This window comes from Urocampus carinirostris, chromosome 12 (genome assembly GCF_059441175.1).
Source record: "Urocampus carinirostris isolate Australia breed hairy pipefish chromosome 12, RoL_Ucar_1.0, whole genome shotgun sequence".
Taxonomy (NCBI): domain Eukaryota; kingdom Metazoa; phylum Chordata; class Actinopteri; order Syngnathiformes; family Syngnathidae; genus Urocampus; species Urocampus carinirostris.
The window spans coordinates 24814992-24842660 of record NC_142360.1 but is presented as its reverse complement, the minus strand read 5'-3'; the positions used below and the strand labels follow the sequence as shown (position 1 = coordinate 24842660).

The 27669-nt window shown below is 38.3% G+C and overlaps 1 protein-coding gene across 5 annotated transcripts in view; it reads left to right on the top strand.

Annotated features, from left to right (window-relative positions):
• rfx2 (regulatory factor X, 2 (influences HLA class II expression)) overlaps window positions 1–27669 on the top strand; it is a 61120-nt gene that overhangs the window by 11532 nt on the left and 21919 nt on the right. Inside the window, exons 2-8 of one of the 5 annotated variants that reach the window (XM_088349070.1) lie at window positions 15275–15383; window positions 15620–15709; window positions 18618–18700; window positions 20435–20705; window positions 22062–22136; window positions 23955–24136; window positions 25020–25139. In XM_088349070.1, the coding sequence (XP_088205196.1) occupies window positions 15276–15383; window positions 15620–15709; window positions 18618–18700; window positions 20435–20705; window positions 22062–22136; window positions 23955–24136; window positions 25020–25139 (929 nt within the window). In that variant the 5' untranslated portion in view covers window position 15275. Of the gene's footprint in view, window positions 1–15271; window positions 15384–15619; window positions 15710–18617; window positions 18701–20434; window positions 20706–22061; window positions 22137–23954; window positions 24137–25019; window positions 25140–27669 lie in introns of all 5 variants that reach the window. The other 4 variants (XM_088349071.1, XM_088349074.1, XM_088349073.1 and 1 more) reach the window with 4 other exon arrangements.

Here is a 27669-nt window from a genome sequence, read left to right as displayed (position 1 = left end):
TACCATCACATGACCGCAATAACGGAACCATCAAAACAGTCATGCGATCTCAGTCGGAGCCTTCCAGAGAAGACGTATGTCTTAGGTCTACCCACAATACACCTGGCAACTTCAGACAGAGACTTTTACTTTGGACCATTGGAAAGTGTCCATTTAATCAGAACGACAAACAAATATCGCCATGGCTAAAAGCTGTTCCAGTGTACCAGGCTCAATGTATTGTGTGCAATATTCTTAATTGTTTTTTTTTGTTTGTTTTGCTTGTCTCAATTGTGGGTTTTTTGTCGACTTGGTCTTTTGATTTCAAAAGGCAATAAACAGTCTTGAATTGAACTTGCCTTAAGCTGTTGGAACCCTGTTTGAACTTTTTCATTAAAAAAGTGTACGAACCCTGGTTATACATTTCGTGTTGGAAAAATATGTTGCACCTTCCTAGAGCCAGCATACTAATGCTATTTGGGCCCATGTGCATTGTATAGTGTAGCTCCCGAGGGGACAGCTGCAATGGTCTTTTGGACAGCGGGTGACCTGTCACTGCTTTTGATCACATGATCTGCCTTGTGTTTGCTCATGCTGTATTTAGCTGATCTTGATGAGGACCGCCGCAGCCTGTAAGGAGAATCACCGGCTCTTCTCCACTTAACCTACAGATATAGAGTCCGTGTCATTAGTGTCATTGCTGTGCAGTGTTGGGAGTAACGTGTCACGGAGAAATGGGATCCTGGAATGCAATTTATTTTCTTGGTAACGAGTACGGTTCCACATTATTTGTCACAGACCAGAAACAGACTCAGGACCCAATAGCGTTAGTTTGCTCAGTTTTTATTATTAAAGAGGGAGAGTCGTGCTTGCTTCCACGATCCGATAGTACGGACCTGGGTACCAGGTGGCAGGAGACGCGGAAGTGGCACTTCCGTGTCGAGCGAGGATGGTCGAAGATTGGCAAGAAATACAAGTCGTAGCCGGGACGGGAGAGCAAGGGCAGTGTCAAGTTCGGAAACAAGGTCGGCAACAGGTGTCAGGCAGGTAGCGGGGCGAAACAGGTCGGATATCGGGAAGGCAGAACAGGGCAGATTCAGGTCCGGAATCAGGTTGGCAACGGCTATCAGGCAGAGAAAAACAGGGCAGGAACAGAGTCTAAACGTGAGAGCTTGCCGAGCTGGGAGCAACGGTTAGCACACCGATCTGACAGGGATCTCTTGAAAGCCGGCGGTTTAAAAAGAGTCCATTAGCCAATCAGCTCTCAGGGCTGTTGGCACCATTTGAGCAGTCACAGGTTCTCTGAATCGGCAATCATAACAGTTGTTAATACAATTTTGTAACTCATCCGACGTTAAAGCACGTTGCTTTACTCCGCTATTTTTTAAAAACAGATCATGAATTACAACTTCATCCGACATTTGACAGAATTCTCCTGTGCTCACAGAGTAATATACAAAAAAACGATCTACAGGCAACACAACGCTAGCTAGCATGTTTATATCTACCTACAAAAAAACAAAATACAACCTATTACGCTCACTGTGTTGCTGTCTCAAGCCTGACGTACAAGGATGCGTCATTTCTCCCTATTAATAGTCTTATATTCTTTTTACCGTAATTACTCACATCTAAGTTGTTTTTACAACTATAAAATAAAATACTGTAATCAGGGGGTCAGTTTATATGTGCATATCTGGTTGTGTGTCACCGGAAACGATTAGCAGCATGTGGGGAAGGGGGGTGGCTTGTACAGAAAAAAACCAAAATCAATTGGGAAAACTTGAGTCTAGAATTTATGGTAATTTCGGGCTTTTCATTTGCAAAATTATTTTTGCAATACACCTTGCTTGGAGAAAAAAAGAAAAATATCTTGGACATTACCTAGAAATTAAGAAGGAAATGACAATGTGGATATGGGGTGGCTCATCTGTTTTGGTTTGCAAGATCGCAAGATTCCACAAACCAATAAATATCACGGGTTCACTGCTTCCACAATCTCGTTGTACATGTTTTCTTTTATTTCTGTTATAGGAAGTTCTAAGGGGTCGGTTTCAACTCAAGTATAGATGGTGATTTGTAACTAAATAGTTACTTTCAGAGATGCGTGCTACTTTGAGACTCTTCGTGATTTAGGGCTATACAAATAAAAATGACTTGACTTGACTTTTGGGTTTCAGTAGTCTGTGGGGTTACGCAATTACCTTTTAAATGAAGTATCTAGTAACTGTAACTAATTATAGTAAAACGCCCAATCTTGTTGCTGTGTGCGCTACTTGGGCATCTGAAATGTTTTTACACTGTTTGTTGTATTGTAGGAATTCTGTGTTGTGAATTTTCCCTTTAAGTGAAAAGCATATCCTGAAATCATACAGCAGAGAATGCCTCGTGGGGCTTATTACGTGGAAATCAAAATTACTGCTTGGACGTGTTAATGTGGCAGTTTCACCATAGGAAAGAGTTTTAATTAACGTGGCAGTATGTTTGAGTGCAACTAGTTGAGTCTGCAGGATTGGAGTCATTTTGCAAATCACTGTGGCTTTACGTTGCTAGGATACAAAATAACACATCTTGTCATTTGGGAATGAAACGTCGACACTGACTGGTACATAGACCGTGGCAACAAGTTGTAACTGGTTGTGAAATTAAATGTTTTTAAGTCTGTCTATGTGTGTTTCATCACGAGCATTCTTTACATTCCACCTGTTTGCACCGTGGCTACACAACTGCTAATTAAATTTCCTGCCACAAACAGCAGACAAGGCAGTGACATTTGCATCACAATAACCATTCCCTCCCTCTCCTTCTGGCAGGGATAACGGGAAATCCCCCCTCCCAACCCACCCCCTGTTCACTTTTCCTTTCTTCAATGGACTTAACTGCTTTGTTGAAAGATGTTTGTGCCGCTTCAAAACTTGCAACAAAATCATCCAAAGCTTGAGTGCTCTTGCCAAGACAAAGACTGTATTTTCAAATCAGGATCTTACAATTAGCTTTAAGGAAAACTCTTCCTCTGGAACTCTTATCGGGGTAATAACTTTACAACAATATAAGACCATTTCTTGAACGTCAACATCAGTTAATAGCAGGGATCTCCAAGCTTTTTTCAAGCTCATAGCTTGTTTTTGATCATGATTAGGAGTAAGGGCACTCAGTTTGATATGAATTTCTAAAATAGCAACTTACCTAGATGGACTTGCTAAATGGCTAAAAAGGTAGCTTGATAATTATCTAGAAAGGTAAACAGGTTAAAAAAAACGGGTGCTAGATAGCTAGCTAAAAGAGTAAAAAAGTCACAACAGGCAGATTGAAAGCTAAAGAGGAAGCTAGCTAGAATGGAGGCCAATATTTAGCTTGATAACTAAAAAAGCTAGCAAGATGGCTTACTAAATATCTAAAAAGGTTGGAAGATAATTATCTACAAAGCTAAAAAAGTACCCAGAGAGCTAGCGAAAAAAAATGGACATTTTGCATACAAATTGGAATTTATTTTGTTGTCCTGCGAAATAAATCAATAAAAAAGATGACTAAACAAATTTGTAAAATACATAAATACATTCTCATTCTACTCTTTTATTTAATTGCTTAAAAACATCAATACTTAAATCAATTTTATTTTATTCATGAAGCCCATGAACTGGAATTTATTGATTTGAATTTCCAAAACAACTTATTCTATTACTAGGTTGTTACTATGTTATTACCAGGTTAATTATCAAAAATAGGCTTGACTAGACTCAGTGAACAAGTAAAAAAATACTAGGAAATATCAATGACCTATTACTGGTGAGCTGCTTTTAAAACAAGTCTGTGAGCACCTTAACTGTCCTTAGGGGCACCATGTTGGAGACCCCTGGTTAATGATTGAATAGTGCTTGAATTCTGAAGAAAGTGCTTCTATGTGCTTGAAATTGTTGCCCTGTTTCTCAACATGTCTGTTTAAATATGACACAGACACTGGCTTAGCTTTACCTTTGCATTTCTTCTTTCCTCATAATTAACAGCAGCTGGCATTAGGTTGTATGGCTTTGGATTATAAAGCCCCATCACCCCTTTCAGGTTGCACCCAAGAGGGCAGGTGCATGCTACATCTAAACAGGGCACTGTGAAATGTGTATTAGTGCTGGGATTATGTATCTATTGTGGACATTTATTGAGGGCCTTCAAAAAATTAAGGTAGCGTAAATTGTAATGGGAACAACTTCCTGCAATTGAAAATGTAACCAGCATATTACCGTCAATTTTAACCATGGACAGATATTTATCTAAAAAATTACCCACGTATTGTTTAGATCTCCAAATATATTTGTGATTTACTCAAATTCTATAAAGCTTATGTCTTGATAAATGCACGCGCAAGATTGAAAATTGCAAATATATTTGTGAAACTGCAAAATATTTAGTCCACACTGGATTTCCTCTTTTAATGGTACTTGAGAAATTAGAAAATGCCGTTGAAAGTCCTTAAAAAGTGCTTGAATTTGGCCAGGAAATTATAAATCCTGAGTCAAACACTCTTTACAATGATATAATAATATAATAATAATTTCCTTGTATTGTCATTCTGTGTAACAATGTACACAGAACGAAATGTCGATTGCACCTGACCCGTTGTAGCGAGCCGATGCAGCCGCAGCCAACAGAGGGCGCCGCCGACCACTTTTTAAGTCTTAGGAATGACTCGGCCGAGGCGCGAACCCGAACCTCCCAGTCTCAAAGCGGGCGCCTTACCATCTAGGCTACTGAGCTGGTCATTCTGATTAAAATTGTATTATTGGAATATAAATAGTGCAGGACTATCAACCTGTTTTAAATTATATTCTTGATTGAATTAAATTTCCATTGCTAAGTGACCTTGTTAAATTTGTTTTGCTTATCTGATGTTTGCTGTATGGAAAATCAATGACTACACTTGAATGCAGTCAATGGGTATTTTTTCATAACAGGGTATCAATCAAGTACAGAATTCGTATGTTGGACCTATTCTGATAAATTGTTAACGTGACGAGTGACACATAAGCAACCTCATACTGTATACATAGCCCTATACAATCAGAATTGAGGGGGCGAAGCACGAGCACTGTCATTAAATAAATAGATGCCGTTTCCATTATTAACTTTTGACATTCTAAATAAGATTACAGTGTTTCATTTATGTCACTGACCTCAATCGTTGAAGTATCGAGCTTGTTTCCTCTTCGTTCCAAAAGTGTGCTCCTTTGCTACTACCCATGGCTTGCCCCCCCCTCAAAAAAAGAGAACTACACTATATAATGTATGGATACATCTTTGGTATTAACACTGTGGGGGCAGAAAATGAAATGGAAATCAAATAATCCACATGAGGCTTGTTTAGCTAGTTAGCCAGAGTTAGTGTGTACCATTCGTCTTTGTCATGACAGTTCTTTGCGGCACCAACGAAAAAAAAGGAAATATCACGGATGGAGAAACTTAGCGTTAGCAGTAATACCCACAAGGAGTTGGATCAGTCGTACGGGTATGCATGCACGAGTAATGAAAGGAGTAATTTGATTTTCTGTGTGCATTTACATGGTTTTAAATAAACGGTATATCGACGGTACTCTTATTAATCGTCTTAAGGACCTATGTAAATGTACCCACAGTTTGGTTTAAAATGAGAATTAACCCTTCGCATGACTTCTGACAAAATATAACCCTGTTTACATAGTTTATAGAAATAACCCAATTGGGAAGTGCAAAACACAAGCAACATCACTACACAAAGAGACGTTGTTTCTGCAATTTACATTTAGCACAATAACTCGATTACATAATTTTATACAATTTCCATGTCACTCACCACACAGTATTTAATACTGATAGATATATCCGGGGTTATGGGTTCAAATTCAGCTACCAGCCTTCCTGTGCGGAGTTAACATATTCTTGTTTGGGTTTCCCCCGGGCATTCCAGTTTCCTCCCACATCCCAAAAACATGCATGTCAGGTTAATTGGCCGGTCCAAATCGTCCCTAGGTGTGAATGAGCGAGTGAGTTGTCTGTCTATGAGTGAAAATTGTCCCAACTACTTTCTTAATAGCCCTGCCATAAATCATATAACTAAGCATTAAATATAACTTGTTCTGTTCCAAATCCATATGATTATTGAGGCCCAGTGTATAATCTGAGTATTAGAATAAATTAATAAATTATGTATTATTGAAATATTTTTTGATTCTTATGGCTTGGTCCTCTTTAGTCTTCTGGACCAAGCAGCATCATTTGTTTATAATTTTTTGTGAATTTAATATTAAATTCAATTTATTTGCTATTGATTACGATTAAATGACCATTTCATAGTAAGTTGAAAAGGATGTCATCAAACATTTGTGGGAGTAAATTTTAACAGACCTGGTTTAAAACAAGTTATTACACAATTTTTATTCAAGTTACGTGTGTGCCACTCTATTGTTTATCACAAAATGCATAGTAGTGAGATAGGTGGCTCGGGTGTCGTGGCTTTATAGGTGATACTTTTATTCTGTTTCTAGTATTGGACACCTACAAAGGAGATTCCATAGGATAGTAGTTTACTATTTTGACCATCATTGCATACAGTTGTTTGTTGTTTTCACTATTACATAAAGTTGCTGTTCTTTGATTTTCACGCCCTTGTGGCAGATCTGCTTTTGTAACCTGGATTCACATTTACAGATCCCCTAACTATCTTGACCATTCTGGCACAACTCCCTGGAAAGCCTGGTGGCGCCCATCCTTCTCCAGGCCGGTCTTTGGGTAGGGGTTCGCTCCTCCACATCGAATAGAAGTGGGTTCCATGGATACCAGTAGCAGGAGTAGCCTCCTGATCTGACTCAGATACAGCACATTCATCATTTGGTCGCCATTGCTGTTGGTGTGACCTCCGATTCTCCAAAGATCCTTAATCACTGCGGAAAAACTTTTTAGTAGGCCTGTTTTGTTCCCATTCACAGTGTACATCACACAATCACTAAGATATGTAATAGAAAAAGAGGAATTTGCGGCTGGAGGGGTGCTTAGTATGGGATGTAATTCCTTATCTGAAGGCTTCCCTCCCTGTCCTCCTTGCAAGTTCAAAATCCATTGTTGTCTTCTCTCTTTAATTTGAGTGTGTATGAAAGGTTAACACTGATGTTGCGTTAGGGTCTCCAGTGACCTGTTTTCAGGTTAGAAAATGTAATAACTGATGTGTCTCAGGGGACATGAAATCAAATTACAATTGGTATATATAGTTCTGGATATATAGAATTTTTGTTAGGATTTTGCATTGACTATATTGAGTGATACTTCTTCCTTTTTTGTGGTCAGGTTAGACCCCGGGTCAAAATTGACCCACTAACAATGATTAGCGGTCCCAAATATTAACAACATGAGGGTTAAACTTATCAATTGGGTAGTTCTACAAATTTAAAAAGGGTTGGGTGTGTTACAGCGTTGGGGGAGGAAGTTGCCTGCGTAGAGGTTGAGCAAACGTATTGTCGCCATAGCAACAATTTGATCTGGCTGTGACAGTCAGGCCTGTAATGTGCACGGCAATGAAGTGGACATGTTGCTTTGCTGATGACCTGAGGTAGAGAGTTGAGAGGAGAATATTTAGCATGGTGGTGGGGTGCTTAGACTCTCCTGCCATCTGCAACCGTGCAAGCCACTGCGATTGGATTAGCCATGAATTAATGAGTCGGCTTGAAGACCAGCCTCTGTTGTGGAAATCTCCATCATCTTAATGCAGGCCTTTGTGTAATGGCGGGCATGTGTCATTTCACGAAATCAAAGTGCTCACTCACAGGCCGTAGCTGTAATCTGCCGGGCAATGGAAGTTATTGATTGAACATGGAATTAAATCACTTTACCAGCAACCTGTTGCCTGTGTCCATTGCTATCTTACAAAACAGGACTACTGTCTTCATGCTCTCCCCCACCCCCTTGCCCCCTGAAGTCTGTTTTCAATTCAGAGATACGATCCTAAAGGTATTCCCAAACAAATTTTTTTTTCAGTCAGGCACAGAATGTATAGTGTTCCTCCCCACAATCATGCATATTTGTTGCAAAATATTACACTTCGTCTCAAAGTTCACCCAACTGTCTTGTTTGCAGTGGAGTTTTCATGTCATTGAATGAACGCAACACTTTTAAAATTGGGAATCTCATTACCACAATATATGAGGCCACTTCCAAAACAGATTGTAGTGATCAGCGATTGCATACCGCTCATTTCTGCTAGGAGAAATTGGAACTATGATTACCCTGTAGCTGAGGCCCTTGTAGGTGTTTGGTCTGAGTTGTGTGCTTCGACATCCAAAAGCTACGTGGGGTAAGTTTACCTGCCGTCGTTACAGCATGCGTTCCTTGTTTGCGTTTGCCTCCTATTGTGTAGGTGATTGTGGCTTTTTGTTTTTCGCCGCATGTGTTGCTGTTAGTATCATATTGTCCGGCTAGCCCCTCATTAGCGTCGGGGCTGCTAAGGGCTTTCCTGTTTTGTTTACTCCCAGTTGGCGCTCGTTGGCTGCCTGTCGTGTGTTGTTTGCTCGGTTCGCCTGGCGAAAGCGCCAATTTTGCCATGTACTTTGGTTTGTTTAGTCCCAACCGGCTTCACGTGTATTGCCATAGCCGTTGCTGCTTTTTGATCTTGGCTCCCTGTTAGCTTCTCACCGCGAGTTTTTTGATCGGCTAGCCTTGCCTTGGCGCCGGTTTTGCCATGTACTTTAGTTTGTTTATTCCTGGCCAGCTTCCCAGCCTGGCTGCTTGCTCACTGCCCGTTTTTTTGGTCAGTCGGGCCTGATATTGTCAATCATTACTTTCGGGTTGGGCAGGGCTTATTCCCCTGGAACTGTTTGTCTTTGTCTCTCTGCTCCTCTCTGTCTTAAAGTGTGCTAGATACTTTAGGACATGCTGTTGCTCTGGTTTATAGCCTAATTTTCAACCCACCTTAACATTTTCCTCTCTTTAAAAACCTGTAAATGATGTAAATTGTTGGTTAATATAACCTCTGCAGAGACAGAAATATAAAAGATGTAAATGTTTATACAGTTTTGTTCAACATAGATTTCATTAAAAAAAACAAGCTTTCATTTGTCATCATAAATCACCTCTCCTTCTGCCGAGTCCTCACAAATAAAATATAAAATTTCGGTTTTGCTTTGGGCTCGGCCATGCATATCAGGTTAATTGGTCGGGCTCGGGGTGTTTCTTGCTTGAATACCTGCAGGCCTGGGTCTGGTTAAGCTGGATTCTTTTAGCCAACCCTTATTTCAAATTCAACAAGTGTCCCTCCTTATTCAAACAAAAACAACTCCACGAACTGCTTGACTGTTCTCTGTTAGTACAAGTAACTTTGGAGAGATCAGACTTGGCTTTGGATAATTTTCAGTTGGCGTGAATGTAAAGCAGCTTTGAAGAATAGGCCGTTTTTCACTTGATGACTTCAACATTCCTCCTTCCTTCCTCTGACCAGCACAAAGTGTATAACAGCATAAAGTCTTCAAATTCTTCAATAATAGCGACACATAAATAGCTTTGTGTCTCTCAGGTTCTAAAATGAATAGCTTACATAGTGTTTATTGTTGTAAGTTTCTACTTAGTATGAGATAGACGGGTCAGGTGGGGGGATGGCATTGTTTGGTTTGGGAAGTATTCTGTCGGTCGCGTAGCAACAAGCTCCTGGAAACGGGAGTGGACCTTGTTGCCACTGGCAACGGTTGTTGCTCTGCAAACAATGTGAGTCTGTGCAAACACGAGCCAAGACTGTGAGCTCCTTCATTTAATTGAACATCTGTATGTATTTTTCCTCTGATTGAGTCGTGTTAAAAGTTTGAACTGTCAGAGGCACATGTTTAAATCTTCTCAACATCAGAGGCTGCAGAACTGCTGACTTTTTGTAAGCTTTTAAGAAGTCTTAGCGTTTTTTTGTTGTAGATTGTAAAAGACGTAAAATCCCGAAAGTCATTAAGGATCGGCATGAACAAGTTTCACAGATCTACCCAAAAAAACGTGTTTTGGCCGGAGGCACTGTGGCCTCGCCCCAAACAGCGGGCCAACCGCAAAAGAGTTTTGCAGTCATGTTCTCCATCTCCTGCAGTGTTGCACTTTCGACTGCGTAAAAGGTACTTGGGGGAAGTTTGTTTGACTTTTTACGTTTTTTTTTACCCCCTCCCCATTTGTTTAAGTTTCCCTTTTAAATGCAGCAGTTTTGGAGTCTGTAGATAAGAGCTACAAAAAAAATCGCACCTTTTGGGAGGGTAAAATTTAGGGCTGCAACAACTAATCAATTAAATCGATTACAATCGATTACTAAAGTTGGCGGCGACTAATAAGATCATTGATTTGTCGTATCACGTGATTTATGCACCACTAAATATGGTAAATCAATGCAAATAAGAGCGCACATAATTCCATTGTGACACTGACGGTACAGTACCTCTTTGGTCCAGCAGACCGAAAAAGTTCTTCATTTTTTCAATTTTGCAAAATGGCATGAAAATTTCAACTTTGTAGTGTTTGACTGTTTCATCATGGAGCAAAGTTAACAAGTTTGAAGGGAAGGGAAAGTGCTGCAGAAGTACAAAGAAAAATTTAGAGAATAAATAAATTAAATAAAACTAAAATAATAATAATAATAATGACATTACTCTACTCAAGGGCCAGATTATTAAGCATACTATATATAATTTTCAAATTGGGAGTGTTAATCATATTAAAGGATTCAACCCAAAAAAAAACAATTTTGTTGACAACATTTTGAAAAGTGGGTTACATTTTTGATATATATTTATTGTTGATAATAAGTGCTATTAACAAAATGAAATGTGTTGCATTTTTTATGATAAGTCCAAATATAAAATGATGATATCTTTGAAAATGGCAGTAGGAAAAGAGTATCTTAAATAATTGCAGTTGTCTGGCATAAATTTGTATGTATTTTTGTTTATTATCAAGTTAATTGAAAAACGTTTGGATTTGTTTTATTTTAATTGTTTTATAGAATATTCTAAAACGGGGGGCGGCAGTGGCTCAGGAGGTAGAGCGCTCGTCTTGGGATCAAGAGATCGCAGTTCAAATCCCGGCTCCTCCGTGTTACATGTCGAAGTGTCCTTGGGTAAGACACTGAACCCCTAATACCCCCAATAAGCAGGTTAGCCTCACATGGTTGCACGGCCGCTATTGTGAAGTGTGAAGCACAATGTAAAGCGCTTTGGGAAGTCATTGACTTGAAAAGCGCTATATAAATGAAGATCATTTAATTTCATTTCATTTTTTGCACTATTTTTCCTGTCTGTCCAAAACTTCAAAATTTAAATAAAAAGGAGGAAATTCAAAATGTTTTTAAGAAATCCGATTCATCAATAATCGACCGGTTCATCAATTATGTTAGTTGCAGTCCTAGTACTAAAATTGCTACTTTCTAAGCGTGTTTTTGTCTCAATAATAACACACATGCACACAGTCACACACGATCGCATTGGGACTTCAAAATACTCTCCCAGTCTGTTAGTCATGGCTTGTTCTTGCGGAAAAGCCAGTGGTGGCACACCCACACCATGTATTGTTTTCTGTCTTGAAGAAGACATACTTCCCCTCCACCCTCTGCTGATTCCTGACAGTTTCCAAGTGGTTTAAACAATTGTTTAAATTAAAAATCTTCTTAACTGTCCTAAGTAATTTAGATTTTTTTTTCTTTCATTTTGTTATTTTTTAAAATGAAATACAGACACTGCCCTACTTATGAGTGAGAGGTTCCGGACGATTGTTCATAAGTTGAATTTGTAAGTTGTTTCAGTGCTATATTTTCTATGGAATGTATGTTTAGGGTTTATTCAAGTATGATTAAATTAAGTTTAACTCAATTCTGGAAGATGAGCTTCAAGAGTTAGGCGACTTCCTCCTCCGTGGTAGAAAAAGCAATCCAACCATTTATTCAACCGCGTCAAGCTTTCTTATTTCTTTTTAATTGCACAAGAAACGGCTCACCTCTTCTTTACACTTCACACCAACCATATTGAATGGATGCACGAGATATTAAACAATAGAAAATGTCAACGTTCTTAGCACGCTAAAGATTACACGAACTAGGAAGAGTAAGCTGGATTTCTTCTTCGGGGGGGATGCTCGGTGACTTCTCACAGCGCCACACGGCAGTAGCTGCGGAAGGAAGCACTACAGTACGGTCCTGTACTCGGAAAAAGGCGCACGATACAAAACCTAACTTATTGCAAATTCCGGATATTTTTCGACATGCCGAAAAAATTGTTTTTATCTACCATTTTTCGTAAGTTGAATGTTCGTAAGTAGGGGAGCGTCTGTACTTCTCAGAGTATCTCTTTTAAATAAGTACATTGGGCATGTCACATTAAAGGCTTTAGTTAAATTTTAAATCTAATGTCAGGTATTAAAAAGTGACCAAACATTACACATTGCACACATACAATTTTTATATAGTTTCTGCCTCTCTTAAACAACAGGACAATGATCCTTGAGATACATCCAATTCTACCACTTGGTTGCAAATATTCTGGAGTGGCCATCACAATCACCAGTCTTAAATCCTGGGACATGAAAAAGGCAGTTAGTTGCAGCATGCAAGTCCCAAAAAAATGAGACATTTGCTCATGAGCAATTGGCATAGATAGCTGTGGATTGCTGCAAGCAACGAGTGTCAAGCTTTGCTTCACGTATAAAGGAAGGTATTTTTTGCAAAAGTACAAAAGTTATACATACGCACAGAAAAAACATTAATTGGTGTTTTATAATACATATTTGTTTTCTGGAATTACAGTTGTATTTGTATATTGGATATGTCAATAGTGAATATGGTTATAAGAAAGGTGTAAAATGAATGTTAAACTTGCCATAACACTTTGCAACCCCCCTACTTTCAACTTGAATCATTTTGAACATATTCGAATGGTTAATTTGTCTAATTGATTTTACGTTTACTGCTAGCACCAGCGCTATTTTTAAAATTAGTGTATTTTTTGACTAGTGAAGAACCACCAGGTAACCTCGGCTGAACTGAATTGAAATGAAATGCCTACCCTGACAATTATTTTTTTGTAACGATGTCTAAGCCAAAAAATAACGCTTTTGGTAATAAAAAATCAATTGAATTTTGTTTGTTTGGTCTGGCTATTATTTATTGGGCCTTGTGTGGTTATTGTTATTGTTCTTGGTTTAGGATGTTTACTCATTTTCAGAATTATACTGAAAACTGAATGTATTAGACATGTGTTTTAATTAATTAAAAAATATGTTTTGATCTGGTTAATAAGAAGCGTTTATGTTGCCCATCCCTAACTGACATGACACATATATTGTACCACTGTTTTTTTTTTCATGTTTAATAAAGCTCATTAAAAAAGTCGAGCCCTCCTGCCCTATGTATCTTCGTCGCTTTTCTCCCCCACTCAGCTCTTTGCAGTCACACTCCAAAGTTCTTGTGCAAGAAAGACGGAGGTTGGTTGGTGGGGGTAGGAGTTGAACAGGGAGGGAGGTGAGGTTTGAGTTAGGGGTGGTTGCCATGGTTTCTTCGCCATGGCAACCAAAATACGTTTGCAAAGCATTCAGGAATTTCCTCACATCAGCTGGTTTATTTGGGCCCTTAGAGAGTATACCTGGTTCTAAACAATCACTAGATATTAGTACCTTGAACAGTCCTGCGGATCTTTTGTCATTTTTATCCCTTTCATTACTATTTTTCAGCGGAGAAGTTTTTATTCCCTCGTGTCTTATGGATCATCTCATAGCCCCCAGTGCACATTATTAGCCAGAGGACAGTAGAGTGTGTCCTCTTGGTCTTGTCATTAGTTAGCAGCACTGACTTTTTTCCTTCTTTGAAGGAACTTTTATTGTATACAACCTGCTTAAGTGTCTAGTGTCGGCATTTTAAAAAAAAAGTCTATAATACAGGGTAGTTGGGCTACTAAAGCTTAGCCTCATTATATCAACTGAAAGTGGTAAACCACAAACTCCCCCCTTTTTTTTTTAGTAATGAATTACAATATGGGTTGATGAGGGGATTTTAATTTCTTTCAATAGGTTTTATCAACACGGTGAGACCAGATCAGTAGCCTAGATGGTAGGGCACCCGCTCCGAGACTGGGAGGTCGCTGGTTCAAGCCTCGGCCTAGTCATACCTAAGACTTACAACATTGGTACTCATTGCCTCCCTTCTTGGCGCTCGGCATTAAGGGTTTGGTCACCTAATGACTCCCAACACAGCAGTTGGGTCTAAAAACCCGGCGCCGATCGAAGGCGACGCGTCACGTCGAAAGTTTGGGTGTCAAATGATTTCCTGTAAATATCATGTTTATGGTTTATACTGGCTGAATAAGATAATAAATACAAATGCAATACAAGGGTGATAAGAGTGATATCATCACAGAATTTTGGTGATATGTCTATTTTGTATTATTTACTTCTTCCTAGCGGTAAAAACAAACTTAATTCATTACTTCATTCAGTGCTAAGAAGTATAAAAAACTTTATTTTTAAAAACGATTATAAAGCTTTTGGTGCAGTGGTATTTGTTGGCCTGGAGAGGGATGGGCGCCACCAGGCTGTACTTGCCCAAGACATACCACAGGAATTGTGACTCTAATGGTGAGGGGATCCTTTGGTTGCAATAACAGAAATCAAATGTTTATAAAAATTGGTTATGAGTCTTTCACAATGCTTTGGAGGACTTTTGGCCCAATCATATTTTTTTTATATGTCGTTTTGGAGGGTTTTAGGTGACCCCACAGCATCTCAATCAAATTTGAATCCTCACTTTGACTTGGCCAATTCAGAACCTTCATAGAGCCATTCGGAGGTGGACTTTGGATCGTTGTCCTGCTGCATAAGAGTGACTGAGTTTGAGGGCCTGAACCGTACGATCAGTCCAACCACTGGGTTGTGGCTTAGTTTTTTATTTTTAAGCTTTATAAATTAGGAAGTGGAAGTAAATGGTCATCATTGTGCTGTTTTAAGGCATCAAAACTATTTGTGGTGTAAAGGGAAGGCCACACATCATGTAAAAAGCATTGGATCCTTGTCTTGTTTTACAAGTACGTATTGTGAAATTAAACTTTTTGTGCATCATAACCCAGAAATCTGGTCAAATTCAGATAGCTAGCGAATAAGCCCTTTTGATCCACTTTAATTTTCATTCAAATGTTTAGGGATTGGCCCAACCCCGAAAGAATACAAACAGCAATGGACAGAATGAATGGTCATTTAAACTTCACTCTCAGATGTTTTTATTTCACATTATTTGTTAACTCCTTCTTTCTTTTTGCTTAATTCCAACCTCTATGCAAAGCAGCATGCAGAGCTCTGAGGGAGGCTCCGACACTTCGCCCAGCGTGGCGACGCTGCGGACGTCCTCATCAGCGCAGGCCCCCGTGGTACAGCCTGTCCCAGCTTCCCAACAGGTAGCTTGCTAACTCCGCTGCTGCAGATTACTTTGGATGCCAGACAAGTCCTTTCATCGTAGTAGATGATTTTAACAAGGGATTGGGAACCTTTTTGATTTAAAGAGCCATGAAAGCAAAATATTTTTATTTTATTTTATCTATTTTTTCTTGAGAACCATGGAATCTGTTAGATACAGTGTGTCATAATACAACATGCATATCTTTGTGATGGCGATTTGTCTTATTCTACACAGAGAGCGCTGGTACAACCAACAGGCTCAGTTCAGAAAGGAGGACAAGCACAGCAGCTTTCAGTATCCAGGGCTCAACATGTGCCTTCACAGGTACACAGTACTGTACCTACTAGGGGTGTCCCGTTTTAATATTGATATTGGTCCAATATCAGGCCCCAAACCAGATTCCGTAACCTAGATTTCATGGATTTCCTCTAAAATGTTCGATATTATTTCCAATCTTGGCATTTTCATACAGACAGTACATTCCAGATTCCCCGCATTGTTTTTTATTCAGCAGCGTCTTGATGTTGCATGCAGATCCTAGGTGATCAAAATAAGTTTGCCTGAATCAGTTAGCATTATGTGTAATAATGAGAATAATGCATTATATTATCCTGTATATTGGACATTGCTTGAAAACATCTATTAGGTAGTTTAGAAAAGTTGAATATCATCCCTTTTTTTTAAGAAAATGTAATAAAAGTAATATTCTGGTTTGATATGTGCTGTTGAAAAAACCCTTTTGTTTAATTTAGTGAAATTCATAAACAATAAAAAGTTAATACTATTTTGAAAAAAAGGTGCAAATAATTTTTTTTAGCCACTTGGCCAACTAAAATACTCCGGGCTACAAATTGTTGTATCGGGACATCCCTAGTACATATGTAAACAGTGCTGTGAACGTAGTCATACCTCCTTGATGTTTAAGCTTCTGAGTCTGAGCTTTACTTTCTGGAAAAGCAAGGTCGCAAGATATTTACGTGGGTGATTCTCTGTTTGGAGAAACATTTCATGTCCACATCCTTCTTTATTTTCACTTGCTACTTTGTTCAAATTATACAGTACCAGTGGTAGTTTTTCACCCTGTTAGAATATACTCAACTACAATTTCATCAAAGCCATTTGCAGGAAGTGACATAATTAGATTTTGGTAGGAGTTCAAGTCAGAAAAAAGAGGTAAACTTTAACTTTTACTCTCCTTACTTCTACTTTTTTTATTTTAAATGAGTTATACTTGTATGAGGCACTCCTAAAAGCCTACTCTGTTATGGCAAATTATGGAAAACATGTATTGAGTACATTTTTTTAAAACACATATTAGATTTAGTTATTAATGTTTTGTTAATCTGTTGAAAGTTAGCTGGCTAAAAGTCGACAAGCTAAAGAGCTACAGTTCGATTAGGTAAAATAAATTCCACCCCGTTAGATCCCACCCCACCCTATTAGGTCTGTGAACATAATTTGTTGGAGAAAGGACCTAAGAAAGGGTGGAATTAGGTCAGGGAGCAATTTTATAATAATAATAATAATAATCATAATATTTATAGTATTAATAGTATAACAATAATATTAACTTCATATAGTATTGCTCTATGTGTCTTTGTTGGTAAAATGTTTCTGAGGAAATAGCAGAGTGGAAAACTTTCAGAGACATTGTTTAAGAAAGCAAGCTATTATTAGAATTGTATCCATCCCATAGTTTGACCACTATGTATTTCTTAGTGTTAAACATATTAGTGTTGTATTAAAATTATAAAAACAGGAATTGTAGGATGGCAGTTTTTTTTTTCATTTAAAACATCATGACATCACATTGTTACTGCAAAAAAAGAATCACCCATATAGTATTTGTTTTTGGAGTCAGAATTTGCTCTCAGGTTATATAATACCTGACTTTTCTGCTAATGGCCTTGCTGTCCATCATTAACTGAAAGCTGCTGATTGAAAGTTGAATGCTTTGCTCACAATTGCCTTTCTCTGGTTGAGCCTGGCCCCACTGCCTGTGTTTTGCACTGCTCTTCCCTCGAAGTCCTCTCAAAGGTTCTCGGAAAATCAGTTGGGATATTTGTGTTATGACGAGGATCTTGGCATGCTGGCTGCACAATTTTATGGCTGTCAACTTTTTGGGGCCATACTATGTAACCTTCTGTGTACATTCGGCCTGGCCATTCATTTTCACACCTATTTGTGTAAAATTACCACTCCGAGTTTTTTTTTTTACTTTTGTTATTTGCTTTTCACACAACTGTGCCTCAATGTTTCCCAGCAGAACTACTTGCCTTGCCTTCTTAGCTTCATTGTCACTTCTTTTATGAGAAGACTTGTGTCTAAATCTAATTCAGGATTTACAGCCAGCTTCCATGTTTATTTGTTTTATTCATTTATTCATTGTATCCTTTTTTGTTTTTGCATTGCTGTTTGTAAATATCTTATTTTCTTATTATTTTAAAGTGTGAACTTAAAAAGTGGGGTATTTTGATTTGCAATTGCTTTTTAAATAATTCCCTTTTTTATGTGATGTTAGAATGTATGTTAAATCCTAAAAACATAGCATTTTTTTCTATAATTGACCAGTGCACATGCATCTCAATTTATTTTCATTTTTCAGGTTTGAAAACGTATTAACTATATATCTGTTGTTTTTTTATTTTTTTTCATTTGTTTTTGCTTTACCGATTCAAACTATAAAAGCACAAAATAACCCAAAAAACAAAAGAGCATGAAAAATAAATCAAAGTATACTAAATAAATACAAGCCACCCCCAGAGTTATAAGCTTTTTAAAACTTGATTGCGGACCCATTTGGGTCTTTCTAAATCTGTAATATATGTTTTAAAATTACTTAATATCATAACCAGCATGATTTTTGTTTGTAGTTGTTTCTCCAATGTGTATTAACTGATACACGAGCAAACCATTATGTTTTATCACTCACAAATGCTTTATAATGCAAGTGGGAATACATCTAAACATGTTTTTCCAGTCCAACCTCTTACTTCACATTTTCAGGTCTGTGCTACCTTCCTTTAATTTATGCAAGCAAACAAAAGTTCTTTTTTTATAACACAGAACAGATAGAAAAAAAATAAAATTAAAAATCACTTAAACAGTGCACTGAGCTGTCATTGGGTATTTGACACTTGCTTGAGTTTCTTGTTTATGGTTTTAGTTGGGGGGGAAAATAATTTACAAATGTAAAATAAGTGTTCTTTCAATGTATGTTCTCTCATTTTAGGTGCAGCAATCACAGCATGTATACCCATCCCAAGTGCACTATGTAGGGGAAAGTGGTGATGGTGTTTACACTAACGGGACAATGTAAGCTTGAATTCACATTTACAGCAATTGAATGGGTGGTTCAAACATGATGGCAAGCACTATCATAAGTCATTAGGTTCTCAGCATTTAAACTAAAGTTAATATGTTTACTTACATGTTACAGATTTTCCTAACTGAAAAAAATGCATTGTTTCAGTGCCCTCCAAGTACTTTTTTTATATATTGTCACATTTCACTCTTCAAACTTCAAACTTAAAAAAACTGAAATGTTTTTCTAAGAATCGACAACATGTGTGACACAATCAACTACATTTTTTCACTATTTTGTATTATATTAAATACAACAACATTAAAAAGTAGATGTCGCAAAAATATTGGCCCCCTGTTCTCTTAGCTCTGCCAACTAAATCCAGAAGTTCCCTGTTGACTTTTGAATAATCTGATGTTGACCTAAATGACTAAGAATGACACAGATTGTATCTGTGTGTCATTAAGTCTCAGTTAATATCAAAATAGAAAGAGCATAAAACCACTGCAAACATACCAAGACCTGGCCGTCCCTCTAAACTTTCCGCCCAAACAAGGAGAAACCAAAAGACCCAAGATCACATTGGATGACCTGCAGACTTACACAGCTGAGGTATGACAATCTGTGCATAAGACAACTTATAGTTGTACTCTGCATAAATCCACCCTTTATGTTAAAGTGGCAAGAAGAAAGCCTCTGGGAAGAGGTACTGCAGTGTGCGGTGCAGGACCACCAGGTTCCACAATAGTCTTGTCCCCCTGGCCATTAGACTGTTAAATGGTCAATCAAACACATAGTAAATCTACACTGCTGCTAATCTGTACATGTGTTGGTTTTGTTTGACTTTTTTGCACTACTGGCAGTTCTTTATAGCTAGCCACTCCTTGCACATCTGTTCTCCTCTGCACTATTGTACTACAGTGTTATTGTTACTGTTTACCTGACTTGTTTACCTGACTGCCCATTTTGCACATCTGGTTAGCTGCTCCTCTTGCACTCTTTGCACTACTGTAAAATACTATACATAGCCATAATTGTTTAGTATATTATTAGTACTCAATAGTCCAACTCAATACAACATTTTATTTATATTTATGTCTGTACGTTCAAGAAAACTGTGCGGGTCAGATGTATCGACATTTCGTTCTGTATACACGTGTACTAGAATGACAATAAAGTAGATCTGAATCTGAATTTCTGAAAGAATACCATAAAAAGGCCTGTTTGGTGTTTGCAAGAAGCCACATTGGAGACTCAAATAATATGTGGAATAAGATGCTCTGGTCAGATTAGAAAAATTGAACATTTTTGTCTGAATAAGAAACATTAACTTAGGTCTAAGAGTAACACCGCACATCACCTTCAAAACACCAACCCCAATGTAAAACATGGTGGTGGCGACATCATGCTTTGGGGTTTCTTTTCTTCAGTAGGGACTTTGAAAATTGTTAGAGTTACTGGGAAGTTGGATGGAGGCCAAATACAGGGCTCCATCTGTTGGCAAGAGACCTGAGAATGGGGCGCGGGGTATCTTTCAAACAGGACAACGACCCTAAACATAAAGCAAATTCTACAATTCTAACTAAAGTTTAGGCCCTCAAACCTAGAAAGCATTTGTGGAAAGATCTGAAGAATGCTGTGAACAAATTATCACATCAAACCATAAGGAACTTTTGCACAGCACTGTAGATTTATATTGTGAGTTGAAGTCTTGGGTGCATGCTAACTACAGTGATTCCTCCCAGTCGTACAGCAGCCTACTACAATCCTGAGGGTCAGTTGTACGGCCAGAGCAGCAGCGGCCCATACTTTGACTCGCAGGCTGGCGGAGGGCACGTAGCCACTGTGGTCTCTTCTACTAGCGGCGGGCTACCACCCCACAGCATGGTAGGAATCGCCATGGACGTAAGCAGCAGCCATATCATCTCCAGTGGCAGCACCTATTTGATCCACGGGGGGAACATGGAAGGAAGCCGCAACCATATCTCCCACTCGTCCCGCTCCTCTTCAGCCATGGTGAGCATCAGGGAACCACATTTCTGGTTGCATTTTTTTTTTTAGTTTGAGCAATATCTTGGGATGATCAAATACGTTATACCGGGGGTCAGGAACCAGCGGCTTTGAAGTCATATGTGGCTCTTTGGCGCTTCTTAGTGGCTTCCTGGCACTTTTCCAAAAAGTTTGATAATGGAAAGAGATTTGGTTTCTCCAGGAGGACAAATATGACACAAACATTCTTAATTTTTTGCAATAAATATAAATATATGTAGTAGAAGCAAAAAGCCCGGCCTTACTAGGCGGATTTGGCTGCTTGGAGTGGTCGGTGGTTGTTGGTCGGGAGCTGCATTACCCAATTTGGCCTCCAGAGGGCAGTAGAGACCCACAAAACACAACAACCGAAAGAAGATGTTTATCAATTTTGTTGGTGTGTATTAGATGTGCCTTGACACGAAACGCAGCTAAAGACACGAGTAGAGGCCTAAAATACAACTTCGTACATTTTCACGAAAAACGGTTCTGCCGTTGCGGAGCCTATAAGTCACATTGATATAGTCATTGCATAGATATTTTCTTTTAAATGTCTTTTAAGCAATACTCCATTAGGGTGGTAGACTTAAGCGCTGATTTTGGCTGTCCCGTACAGCCTGTAAATTTGGGGCACCGTCTTGAATAATTCAGTCGTGCCTTGTTTCAGAGGTTTTCACAGGCACTTGAGCGCCCTGCGAAACAAATCAACCCCTAGGGCTCATTACCATTTGGCCAGGAGCCCTCGGGGGCATTCTTAGGGCTTGGAACGATGCCTCTTCTTTTTATGTTTTCCCTCTTCTTCCCTGTCCCCAGTTGGCTGAAGGTGCACGTCCTTTTCTTTGGGACTTGATTTCTCCCTCCTTTTCAAATGATTGTCCCTATCACTTAACTAATCAAAGACAAAATCAGTTAATGCACTCTGTAAATAGCCCAATACAGTATGCGAGTGTAATTTTAACTCCTGCTTTTCCAGAGTTTTCCAAAGGTATTGTTTGGTAAGTTGTGGTACTTGGGGGTGGCACTGCTGACCCATTGTCTCTGAGCTTGAGTTGACCTGTGCCCCTACTTGTGGGTCTTATTTGCATACATTGGAGTTTCTGACTGCCAGCCAGACCAAACTAAACTTAAGATCCCTTGATTTGCATGCTTTTGTGTGTCAATAATGGTTTTGGCGGCAATTGACTGATTTGAATGGAAATGCAGAGATCTGGCTGCATGCTAACAGTCTTATTTCCTTATACCTTTTTTTGTGTTTAATGTACTTCTGCCCATTTTTCTTTCTCTTCTCTTTTGCCTCCCCCCCTCTTTTGTCCAACGCTGTTTGCATGCTCATCCTCTCTTTAGCTTGAAATGGCGATTGAAAACCTCCAAAAGTCTGAAGGAATTGCAAGTCACAAAAGCAGCCTGCTCAACAGCCATGTAAGTCAATCTGGAAGTTTCTTTGAAAAGGACCCGAGAACTTGTGAGAGGGGGTGAAATCTGTGGCTGATCCTGTGGGATGTGTGTTTTAACCCCTGTTTGTGAAACGTACCACACAACCTACTGCTTTTGCTTGACTGACACAGCACTTTTAAGGTCTGCGTTTTGCATTGAAAACTCTATTCTGCAACACTACACTCTATACTGTGTGTACTTATCCATTTAATATGTGTGCATTGTGTGGAAAAATGATAGATTCAATCTAAAAGCAAACAACTTTTTCTAATTACTTGAACACTTAAGCAAATCATTACCACTCTCCCTTACAGGTTTCCTTGAAAAAGTTACTTTTCTGATTACCCTCTTTTAGAAGTGACTAAGTATCATTATTGATTACAGGTACTGTGTTTTAACAGTTACATTACAAGTTACTTTTTCTATTACATTCTGCAGCTGTTGAGAACATCACCGTAACGCAAAATTCACAAAAAGTATTGCAAAGAAATAAAAGTTTAATGAAAAATATTGTATGATTCCTGTCATCTAATTAATTCTATATGAACATTTTTTAAAGGTAGGGTGCGTAGTTTGAGGTGTCCTTAAAAGGTTGAAAGTAGAACATTTTCTCCATTAAGTTTGTGTTAACAATGCCCGAATGAGTTCGAAGAGCCTTCATATTTCCTACAGTGTCTATCTGCGTTTATCTTACTTTTACCTTTGCTTTTCTCACGACACATTAGGTAGGAGGAAAAGGGGAGAGGTTGGAGGGTGACCTTATGCTTCTCATCAGTTAGTGTAGTAAGAAAATGGTAAAAGTAAGAAAAAGCCTGTTTCAAATACTGTCCAAGCACCATCCCAAACCCCCCAAAATATGAAAAAAGACGAGTTTATTCGAGAACATATAAGATATGCACAAACTCAGGAATGATCTGAGGCTACAATCAAAAAGTCACAAATTTTAAATTCCGGACAGTGCCTTTAAACATATAGAATACAAAATGAAAAAAAAATGAATATGTAAAGTTTATTTAAGTTAAATAGTCTTCAAAACTAGCTCTTTACAGATTCTAGGCTCTTTCTAGGATGTTTGAACGTACATAAATCAGAGGCAGTGTTTTTAAGACAACGTATAATTTTAACATTAAAGTAAACATAACGAAAGTCATTAAACCTGTGTGAAACATTTCACTATCTTCGAACTCTGAATGTTTTTTGGGGCGTTTTTGTGTGTGTTAGATTTTGTTTTTTTTTTGTATAATTTGATGGACTCAATATAATTATAATACTTCTAAATCAAGAATGCAAATCCTCATCATTCTTCCATTGTGGCGCAACAGAACATAGTGCAATTATGACATCACTTTCCTAAAGCGATGTGGGATTTAAATATGTTACTTTCGCGATTTCCCAAAAATGAGGTCCTAGCCGCTTGGGTTTGGAGTTGCAAGAGTCCAATTTTGTCTTCTGATTCCGTTTCACTATTGATAGCTCTGCGAGACAGTTTATAAAACACGTTGGTAAACTTGGATCTGTGTATTCATGACAGCGATGACCTCATCCCATATAATTATGTGGCTGATGGATAATGAAAATACAGTAATCCTTTAGTTATCGTGGTAATATTCCAATTGTATCCACTGTATTTTCCGTTATATAAGGCGCACATTGAAATTTCTGGCCAATATGGGGTTTTGGGATGCGCCTTATAGTCCCAAAACATACAGTAAATATTAGTTGTACATTTGTGTCTCGTCTACTCCGCTATGGCTCTTTACTTTCTCCAGCATTTGATTTCCATTTGTTTTTTTGTGTGTTTAGCTCCAGTGGCTACTGGACAACTACGAGACAGCAGAAGGCGTTAGCCTGCCCCGATGCTCCCTCTACAACCATTACTTGCGCCATTGCCAGGAGCAGAAACTGGATCCGGTCAACGCTGCCTCTTTTGGCAAACTGATTCGCTCCGTCTTCATGGGACTCAGGACCCGGCGCCTCGGAACCAGGTAGGACTTCATTTTAAGTTTGTACCTCACGCTGTGATGCAAGATCTTTTGATTCTGTTTGTGTTCCTCTAGAACCCAAGGTTCAGTTTTAGGGACAGTATTTTTAAATCTGTATAAGCTGTCCCTTGGGGATGTCATCAGAAGACACTGTGTCAGTTTCCATAGTTACGCAGACGACACCCAGCTGTACATTGCCGTGTCCTCTGGTAAAATGCATTTTAGATATTAAGTCGTGGATTGCAGAGAACTTCCTACAGCTCAACAAGGACAAAATAGAGGTCCTGAGATGTCAGATAAAGAAACTTTTACAAAAACTACAAGATTTTAGACCTTCAGATTGTGTTAAAATGTCGTAGTTCTTTTTTACTCTGAGCTTAATTTTATTCCACCTATCAAACATATAATTAAAATTGTATTTTATTATCTGAAGAATATAGCCAGAGTCAGCCCATATCTCCCTCAGGCACACACAGGTGTGCTGATGCCTCCTTTTATATCCTGCCGTTTTAGATTATTAAAATGCCCTGCTCTCCGGTCTTCTCCAAAACCTATCCATAATCATATTTTATTGTTATTATTATTTATTTTGTTGTAATTTAATTTGAAACATCGTGTGTCCGTTTATTAGGTGTTGTGTATTCGGGTTGTTGGGTGGGGATAAAAGTGGGGATTTAATTGTCTTATTGTACCCTGAATATTTTTATAAAGCACTTTGAGTTGCAATTTATTTCCTGAAAAGTGCTTTACAAATATATTTGATTTGATCACAGTAATAAGAAAGGGATTAGCCACGAAACTTGGATGATGGTGCTTATTGAGATTTGTGTCATTGTAATAACTGTGATTACTCTGATGACATCTTTTGCGTTTTGGAATCTTCCAGAGGCAACTCAAAATATCATTACTACGGCATCCGGGTAAAGCCAGACTCGCCGCTTAACCGTCTGCAAGAGGACACGCAGTACATGGCCATGAGGCAGCAGCCCGTCCACCAGAAACAAAGGTCTTTATATTTAACCTATCGGATACTTCTTCTGGTGAAATATGTCTTGAAAACGGTGACGTTAGGATGGCCCACCAAATCAGGGGCTTTTTCTGGAAACTAAGTACATTGTCGATGTGTAACCAATGATGGTTCTCTCTGTTCTTGAAGCAAATTGAAACGTAATTCTCCAAAATGTTCAATCTTACATCTGTAGCGTTCACCCAAACTACTTTAATGTTACCGTATTTTCCCCACTATAAGGCGCACCCAAAAGTCTTAATTTTTTTCAAAAGCTGACCATGCGCCTTATAATACAGTGCGCCTTATATATGGCTCAATATTAAGTCGCAAGGTCTCGCAACTTACGCAACAGCCGCCGACTCGATTTTCCCCCGAACGTGGAGTAGTCCGCGGTGTATGCTGGGATTTATATACCGGCGTTTCATTGGCTAACCAATGTGTCAATCATCATTTGAATCGATCGCTATTGGCTGAAGTTATTCGGAGCCTCGGATACGCTAGAGGGCCAAAACAAACCCTGCAATTGGCCAAAAAAGGTGTGTCAATCCTCAGTTAAATCGATCGCTATTGGCTGAAGTTATTCGGAGCCTCGGATAGGCTAGAGGGCCAAAACAAACCCTGCAATTGGCCGAAAAAGATGACTCTGAATAGCAAGCTTGCTAAAGTACGCCATAAAGAAACATGTTTCATTAGTCTGTATTTGTAAATATTTTACTCTCGTGGATTTACTTCACTCACCATGGTTGCATATCATTATTGAACGTGAGAACTTGAGCTATGCGGCTTTATATTTTCCCAGTATCTTGTTTTAGAACGATCTTGATCTTGATGTTGCTGTGATGAGTTGAGTGAATTAAACTCAATTCCAAGTGTTTATTGTCATATGCGCAGTAAAGTTGCGAGCGAAAAGGAAAATAGAAACTAAGGAATGGTTGGCATTTCTTGAATCCCAAGACTTTAACCTTCCGAATAATATTTGAAATTGTGCATTTGAGTGACATCGTACGGACACCGCATCCGCACGTGTCTACGACACATATTTGCTTCTTTGCAAGCTTTGGGAATGTTAAGGGGGTAATAAGTTTGACTGAATCATCTGACTGTTTTGTCGACGTTCCCATTGTAGCGCCTTATAATCCGGTGCGCCTTATCTATGGAAGATATAGGACCAAAACTAATTTTTGGGGGTACGCCCTATAACCCGGTACGGAAAATACGGTACTTTTTGTATCTACAAACCATACACATGGACATCCAATAAAACAAACAGATAATGTGTAAATAATAAAGACATTTCACAATATATTTGTTGCTAAAAATGTTTTATAATATTTTATCATGTTTAGTGGTTTATTTTAATCTCTTGTTTGAAGTTTCACTTCATAAAATTGATAAGTTTAAAGTTTAATAGACGCTCAAAATAAGGAGAGAAGACATCAATGGATTTGAACTTGCAAGGAGAACAGGAGAGAGCTTGGACTTCAGATAAGAAATTCCAAACTCTTCCAAAGCCCCCCCCCCCCTTTTTTTTCCCCTTAATTAAATCACCTAGGTTACAAAATTAACAACATAGTAGTCGAAACAACCAACTGGCATCCTATGCAATCTTTTTTGTAAGTCTGCAATATTTAAAACATAATAAAAATATATAATAACATGGCAGCCTGTTTCCCATATAAAAAAATAGCCCGGAAAGAGTTTATGTCCCTACAGCAGTCAAGTAAAATCTTAGTTTTGTGTAAATCATCAAATTGGTTTCAAGATGGGATAAGTATTTTTGTAAAAAGTACTCAAATATTTCATCCCCAAATATTAAAATATCAGAAAAGTTTACTAGTTGGGTGTAAGCCGTAATCAGCAATATCAATATAATTGGTAAATGGTGTGCATTTATATAGCGCTTTTCAAGTCAACAAAGACCTCTCAAAGCACTTTACAATGTGCTTCACACTTACCCATTCACACACACACATCAATAGGGAGTCAGCCATGCAAGGCGCCAACCTGCTTATTGGAGGCATTAGGGATTCAGTGTCTTGCCCAAGGACACTTCGACATATAACACAATATGATAAAATGTTTTAGGTAATTTGTAATAAAACGGTAATGTATGATTTTTTTTTTTTTGAGTGCACAGATCTAAAACATTTTTTTGTAAAATTAAAAACAAATTTAGCTTTTAACACGCTGAACATATTTAAAGTTGAACAACAGCACAAATCGCTGAAAACGCAAAACAATGAAATATTAATTAAAAATATTAACTCTAGACAGTTATAAATAAATGTTAAAATGCAAAATAAACTATTTACACTTCTATTTCAACCAATTTGGACGCAGATCCTCTGAAAAACACGCATATTTTAATATAAATCAAAATGAGTGAAACAAAAATCAAAAAATCAGCAGTCTCAATGTCATTAAAATTAGTCCAAATTTGGCTCATTTTTCTTTTTCTATACATACAGTACTTTTTCTTTTTTGTCTTCCATATTGAACTCAAATATTACCGCCTACAGAGCCCTTT